The 7,816-nt window shown below is 43.7% G+C and overlaps 1 protein-coding gene across 1 annotated transcript; it reads right to left on the reverse strand.

Annotated features, from left to right (window-relative positions):
- Positions 1-5,000: 5,000 nt before the first annotated feature.
- On the reverse strand, positions 5,001-7,542 carry LOC121476196 (synaptogyrin-4-like). Its single transcript, XM_041729916.1, has 2 exons — positions 7,516-7,542; positions 5,001-5,624 (listed from the first exon to the last, which is right to left on the reverse strand). Exons 1-2 carry the CDS (start codon positions 7,540-7,542, stop codon positions 5,001-5,003), a joined length of 651 nt encoding a protein of 216 aa, XP_041585850.1.
- Positions 7,543-7,816: the final 274 nt, after the last annotated feature.

Genomic DNA, 7,816 nt, shown 5'->3' on the forward strand with positions numbered 1-7,816 from the left:
TGCCCATGTTTCTTGATATTGCCCTCAAAAGACTGACTGACTATTTTAATGGACCAACATGTAACACCCTTGACTGATCTGAACAACTAACTCACATCCCAACCCTAATGATAATGTTCGTGGCAAGTTCTTGTGTTTAATAATGAGCCCAGCTTTGACCTGTTGTTACCTTAAATAAGCAGTTCTTTCTACAAATTCCCTCCTGCTCTTCTCCTGGTAAACTTTATTTATCCTTTAAAACCCAGTTTTCTTCAACTCCCCAAAGTTACTAATTTCCACTTTACTCCCATATCATTTACACATATCCCTATTTCCACACATTCCTCCATGTTTGCTAGTTCCATGTTTTTCTCTTCTGGATGGCCTCCTCTTCTGTACTGTCAGCTCCTCGGAGCAGGAATAGTATTTTATTTTCTACATATGTGTCTCAAGGGTTAATCTAATGAACAGTAGTTAGTAAATATTTAGTTAAAATGGTTGGTTTCCTCAGCCTCTCTGAGGAAAAGTTGTAAATCCAGTGGATTCCAAATATGACCATTCTCAGACTCTCCTGAGGGAGCATTTAAAAACACATGTACTGATGTTTCACTCTAGCTCTCAATTCACATCTCCCAGATGATTCTTTCTCCGTCTCTTCCCCCTCCGCCTCCCATTGTTTTCCTTCTTGAACAATTTAATTCAATGCCGTTTACTAAACCTGAAGAAGGTAGATATCCCCATGCCAATGAGGGGATAGAGACCCAGGGTGGGATGATAAAACCTAAGCTGGATGAATGCAGGGTGGGAGGGCGATGTGGTATGGACGTCAGAGCCTCAGCTAAGTGAGAAGGGCATTCACACCGAGGATGATGCTGTGGTGGCCTGTGAAGGAGCATCGGAGCCTGACAGAGTCAGAAGGGTATCCCCCTGGGGTGTCCAAGCAAGAGGAAGGGTAGTGTCTTAGCGGGGTATCTTCCTGCTTGGATGAAGTGTCAGAGCCCCCAGAGGCGTAAGGAGGGATAGGTATAGGTATTGGGGACCAGGGTAAGGAAAAATAAGTAAATTTATTGATGGAAAGTCTCTTACCTTCAGACAGTTATAAATATGGAACAGGGGAAAACTAGAATGAATCTTATGATGTCAAGTTGTCATTAGAGGCTTTCATGATTTTCAAGATAGAAATAGATACAGAAATAAATATAAATGTAAATAAATGTATATGTGCAAATATGTGTGAATATATATGTGTGTATATGTACATTTATGTGTGTATATATGTGTACATTTATACATTTGTAGCTCTGTGTGTATATGTATACCTTAATATTACACACACACATCTTAGCTCTGTTCACTTTTTAAGAAAATATTTTTTATTTATTTAATCATGAGAGACACAGAGAGAGGCAGAGACAGAGGCAGAGGGAGAAACAGGCTCTCCGCAGGGAGTCTGATGAGGGACTCGATCCCAGGATCCCAGGATCACGACCTGAGCCAAAGACAGATGCTCAACCACTAAGCCACCCAGGCATCCCTCTGTTCACCTCTTTAAAAAATATTTTTATTTATTTATTATGGAGAGAGAGAGCACACAGAGGGAGAGGGAGAAGCAGGCTCCCCCCCCGAGCAGAGAACCTGATGTGGGGTTCAATCCCAGGACTCTGAGATCATGACCTGAGCCAAAGGAAGACGCTCATCTGACTGAACTACCCAGTTGCTCCAGCTCTGTTCACTTGAAGGGCTTGGGAGTAGCTTCACCTCAGTAGCAAGGAGCATACTGAGCATCTTGATTTCCATAAGGAAACATAGTTCTTTACAGGTTTGGCTAATTCCCATGCTGGGGCAGTGAAAGTAAAAAATGAATCTGGACATCTTATACCCTCCAAACCCACAAAGGAGTTCTTGAAGAATATGGGGACATGTCTAAAGAACATAGGATCCATTTTGAAGGAGCTTCCACTGGCCATACGTAGGATAATTTGAACATCAACGTAAGTAATGATAGTACTGTGTTATAACCCATCAGATCAAATAGGAATCTATCAATATATATTGATATAAAGAAATGAAAAAATGAAAGTTTGATAAGGAACTGGATGTTTACATAATCATAAATTTCTTTCCCATAATAACTTATTAATTACAGAGAGGAAAGAGAATGACTTCATAGTAGACAAGACTGGCAGACACCATTTTAATCAAGTGATCAAAATACTCATAACCAGAGTTATGGAACGGATCAAAATCATGGGCCACCTGATGGGATGTGACAAGAGGAACATGGCATTGCTTCTTTGATATTCCTTTCAGAGGCCCATAACCAGGGTCGAATCATGAGAAAACTTCAGATGACCAAATTGAGGGTCATCCTACAAAATAAATGGCCTGTGATTTTTAAATGTCAAGGTCAGAAAAATAAAGGAAAGACTGAGGAATGGTTTTCAGAGTAAGGGGGCTGAAGAGACATGACATTTACACAACACATGATTCTATCCTCCTCTTTTACTCTAAAGGATTTTGGGGGAACAATTCACAAAACTTGAATGGGGTCTGAAGAGTAGAAGGTAGTGACACATTGACATTAACTTTCCTTGTTTTGATGCATTTCCTTTGGTTACATAAGAGAATGTCCTTGTTTGTAGGAAATACTAAGGTATTTGAGAATGCTAGGGCACCGTGTTAACAACTAAGTCTTAAGTGTTTCAGAAAAAAAGAAATTATTCGTAGTCTTCTTGCAACTTTTCTGTAAGTTTGAGATTATTTCCAAATTAAAAAAATAGAATAAAAAAATTCCAGGTAAGTCCATGGTATCTCTGTTGGATCAAAAGTTTCCCAGGTTATCTCAGGTTCAGTATTGGAAACTACTGGGTTAAACAGAGTGAGTGGATCCTTATTAAACTGGGCTTTCCCTCCTCATGAGAATGTTCAGAAAAATATAGGTTCCCAGGGCCAACCTGAAGCCAACTGGATCAGAATCTCCAGAAGGAAAGCCTGGATGGTTTTATTTATAACAGGTAGCTCTTAGGTTCAGAGAAGTTTGGGAAATATTAAAATTCACCACTGAACCTTTTGTCCAAGGCATGCAAGGTGTGCCAGTTTAGTATCAAAGTTGTGAATGATATTTGTGCATTGAGGAAGAGGAGGTGGCCAGAGCAAGCTTTCTAAATCCTATTGCCAAGGAAGGACCTTTGGTGTCTAGGGGTCAACAGGAAACTTCAGGGGAGTGGTGGCTCGCAGGGTAGTCCTAGGTAATCACTTTAGCAAGGGCATGAAAGGATCTGTTGTCTAGCAGAAGATGCAAATAGCACTTCAGTATATTTATGGTTGGAAAGGAAAGTGAGCCGGCCCCTGATGGGTCCCCAGGGCCTGGCATGGCAGTGATCTTGCCGTGAATGCAGGGCTGACACCTGAAGCTGATCTGAGTGGTCTCAGGACTGATGGAGGAGATGGAGGAGAATGGTTGTATGGGATGGAAAGCACTGAGCACTAAATGCTGCAGATCAGGAGATCTGGCAAGGGCTATTCTGTGTTGATCATGGCATCGAGAGAATGGGGGTGTTCACAGAATTACCTGTCTGGCCTGTGCTGCGAACTGGCCAGGCAGCAGCTGACAGTGGAGCTGGGGAAGAACCAGGCCTCTAGTCAGGGGATTGACTTCCCACAGCAACATTTTGAGGGCTCAAGGAATAGTGTGGATGTTTGGAAATCAGAGCATATGTTAGCCTGAAGGGGAAGTCAAATGAACCTCCTAAATGGTCAGTGTGTACCTTCCAGGGTTCTTAGAAGATCTGGAAGAGGCAAAAGGGACCCTAAGATTCCACACTAATCTAGCATGATGGGGCTCGAGTCATTTTTTTTTTAAGATTTTATTTATTCATGACAGCCACAGAGAGAGGCAGAGACATAGGCAGAGGGAGAAGCAGGCTCCCTGCGGGGAGCCCGATGTGGGACTCGATCCCAGGACCCTGGGATCATGCCTTGAGCCAAAGGCAGACGCTCAACTGCTGAGCCACCCAGGCGGCCCTGGAGTTATTTTCTCTTTAATTGGAAGAGTTGAATGTGTGATCATAATTCTACCTGGAATGTGGAGGAGCAGTTGATACCAGCTGCATTTCAGTGGATCTGCTTTGATTTCTATCATACTACTTGGCACATGCTGGTGTCCAGTACATGATAATTAACGAGCAGATAAAACAGAATATGATCAGTATGATTTCCACAGATTTGGTTGGAAACCCATGTTAGGCCTGCTTTTGTATCCTGCAAACTTATGTTAAACAGGTTACTAAGAGGGCAGCCTGGGTGGCTCAGTGGTTTAGTGCCGCCTTCCTCCCAGGGCCTGATCCTGGAGTCCCGGGATTGAGTCCCACGTCAGGCTCCCTGCATGGAGCCTACTTCTCCCTCTGCCTGCGTCTCTGCCTCTCTCTCTGTCTCTCATTAATAAATAAATAAAATATTAAAAAAAATAAACAGGTTACTAAGATACAAAGACACCATTTTGTAGTGCATTTTAGATGTACATACCCAGTCTCCCAGACCTCACCAGACTATGATTAACAATGAGGTCAGGTCTACCTCGTAATGTCCAAAATTACCATGGCTCGAACTTTCATCTTATCTAATGACAGGAAGTTTCATCTTTTATGAGGCTCCTCTGTACAAGTCTTTGCACTCCCCAGCTGCTCACACATTCCACAAATCTATACAATCCCAGCTATCTCCTTGGTTCTAGATTGCTCATCACAGATCCTCCCCCATTCCCTCTCACCTCTTACCTCCTACAACTCCAGCACTATTATGGTGGCCTCAGAAGAAGGCTTTTCTTCCCTTCACTACATATTCCCAAAAGTGGACACAGACCCCACATCATGGCAGGGACTAGACTAACATTTAACAAAATTTGACAGTCATTAAGGATAAGGATAAGTCATTAAGGATAACAAAATTTGACAGTCTTTTTTTTTTTTTTTTTTTTTTTTTTGGAGGGAGGATTATCTCTTTACTGATGTAGAGGAGGATGTTCAGTTGTCAGGCATCATAGCGAGGCGGGGGGCCTTCGGAGTGGTCAGATAGGGGGACGGGGCAGAACCGGCATAACTCAGGTTGTTGGGGCCAGTGGTGGGCGTGTTCACAGGGCTGGTGGCAGAGGGCGGGGAGAGGGTGGTCAGCACCACGCCACCCTCATCCAGGGAGCGCTTGTAAGGGACTGGAGTATCATTCCGGAGGTCCTGGAGGGCCAGGTAGGCCTGGAAAATCCAGGTGAAGATGGAGAAGAAAGCGAAGGTGATGGCGGCCTTGGCACTGCTGCTTCCCAGGAGGAACCCTTTGGGTGGTGAATGCTGCCACTGGTTGGCCAGGAAGCAGAAGCCCACGAACCAGATGCCTATCCACAGGACAGCCAGGATGAAGTCCAGGAGCTGGAAGGCTGTCTTGAAGCGGGTGCTGCCGATGCGGCTCTCGTGGGCATCCAGGGCGAGGAAGGTCAGGCAGCTGAAGAAAGCCAGGAGGCCGGCTCCTATGGTGAAGCTGCAGGCCACGTTGTTGCCATTGAGGACGCAGTGGAGCTTTGAGGACTCGGTCTTGTTCTGGTAGCCATCGGTCAACAGGGAGGAGATTGAACTGTGAGAAAGAGTGAGGAGAAAGAACTATGAAACTGACACACTTAGAGATGGCTATGACTTCTGAATGCTCTGGTCAACAAACAAGCCTAGTTCCCAGGCTTAGGCTATCTGGTGGTAGGGTCTGTGTATTTTTCCCTTTGGAGTGACCTGCAGTGAGTTGGCTTCCTACAAGTCCAGGCCCCAATCCCCAGAAGACCAGGAGGAGTACACATTTCTCCTTGTGGTCTCTGTGGGCTCAGGCCACCTCCCCATCCACAGACTCTGAGGAAACCCCAGTCCCACACATGGAATCAGGTCCATTCCTATGTCCTCTGTGAGTTCATCACATAAAAGCAAAATATCCAGTAGACTACATTTCCCGAGTCTGTGTTTGAATTACCACATATGAAATAACAACAAACCAGTGTTTTGGTGTTAAACCTCACCCTATCCCAATTCATTCTCTCTCTCTCTTCCTCCCTCCCTCCCTCCCTTCCTTTCTTTTTCTTCTTTCTTCTTTCTTTCTTTCTTTCTTTCTTTCTTTCTTTCTTTCTTTCTTTCTCTTTCTTTCTTTCTTTCTTTCTTTCTTCTTTCTTTCTTTCTTTTCTTTCTTTCTTTCTTTCTTTCTTTCTTTCTTTCTTTCTTTCTTTCTTTCTTTCTTTCTTTCTTTTTATTTTTTAAGATTTTATTTATGTTAGAGAGAGAGAGTGAGTGAAGAGAGCGGCAGAAGGAGAGGGAGAGAGAGAGAATCTCAAGAAGACTCCATGCTGAGCATGGAGCCCAACCCCGAGATCATAACCTGACCTGAAACCAAGAGTCTGATGCTTAACCAAGTATGCTACCCAGGCACCGGCTCATTTCTTTTTATGATGTTTTATCCACATGAGGTAAAAAAAACAGAACTGTATTTCCCAGTAGCCCCTAAAGTCTTTACTCCCAATCTCCTGTGAAAAGTTTTTAATGGGACCTACAAGCACGTCAACTAAAATAAACAACACCATATAGACCGGGGGTGTCTACATTCATACCTGAAAGGAAGTATTTCTCCAAAGGCATCCTAAACTTCAGAGATGCAGCTCTGCCCTTAATAAAGTAAAATTTTATTCATTTATTTTTAAGATTTTATTTATTTATTTGAGAGAGAGAGTGAGCAAACAAACTGGGGAAAAGATAGGGGGAGAGGGAGAAGCAGACACCCCGCAGAGCAGGGAGCCCAAAGTGAGACTTGATCCCAGGACCCCAGGATCATGACCTGAGCCAAAGGCTGATGCTTAACCAACTGAACCATCCAGGCGTCCCTAAAGGCAACTTTTAATATTATTATGCAGAGGGATCCCTGGGTGGCGCAGCGGTTTGGCGCCTGCCTTTGGCCCAGGGCGAGATCCTGGAGACCCGGGATCGAATCCCACGTCGGGCTCCCGGTGCATGGAGCCTGTTTCTCCCTCCGCCTGTGTCTCTGCCTCTCTCTCTCTCTCTGTGACTATCATAAATAAATAAAAAATTTAAAAAAAATATTATTATGCAGAAAAGTTTATTTTTTTTAAACTTTAATATTATTATGCAGAAAAGTTTATTTTTTTAAAATTTTTAATTCATGATAGACATAGAGAGAGAGAGAGAGAGGCAGAGACACAGGCAGAGGGAGAAGCAGGCTTCATGCGGGGGGACTCCAGGATCGCGCTCTCAGCCAAAGGCAGGCGCCAAACTGCTGAGCCACCCAGGGATCTCCTATGCAGAAAAGTTTAGATCTCTGGTCACAACTATCAAGGTTCCTTTCCAGGAAAAGATCTGGTTCAATATTAGTATATCTAACCCTGTCCATTTGGATAATTTCCCCCAAACCAAGGATGAATCTTCCAAAGATGGATGAAATTTTCTACTTCTTGAAAAACTACTGGAAGAGCTGAAATTACAAATGTTCAGCCACTCTGCCCACCTCAGCCTTCAAAAATCTCAGGTTCATTTTTGCCAGGGCTCTAGTTACAAGTGCTGTGTGGTCATCAACCTCCAGAGGTCTCTGCTTTTTCCAAGGGTCTCACTTATTTGGGAGTCCATGCTCTGAAGCGAGGGTAGAAGAGAAACTGCTTCCTCCATCCAGGGGACACAGCCCTTCCCCTGCCACATAAATATGGAACGGATTTTTATTTCTTTTCCTTGAACCTTTGATACTTGGCTTGTCAACAGTCATTCAAAACGAATTTTATAGAGGTAAAAGAATTGCTGTTAGCCAAATTGTG

This window comes from Vulpes lagopus, chromosome 15 (assembly GCF_018345385.1).
Source record: "Vulpes lagopus strain Blue_001 chromosome 15, ASM1834538v1, whole genome shotgun sequence".
NCBI lineage: Eukaryota > Metazoa > Chordata > Mammalia > Carnivora > Canidae > Vulpes > Vulpes lagopus.

Bases quoted from the DNA above. Each gene is read 5' to 3' on its own strand.
- LOC121476196 (XM_041729916.1), bottom strand. From the start codon at position 7,542: ATGAACCTGAGATTTTTGAAGGCTGAG. The intron at 5,625-7,515 runs GTGGGCAGAGTG...TCAGTTTCATAG, and splicing joins TGAGATTTTTGAAGGCTGAG to TTCTTTCTCCTCACTCTTTC.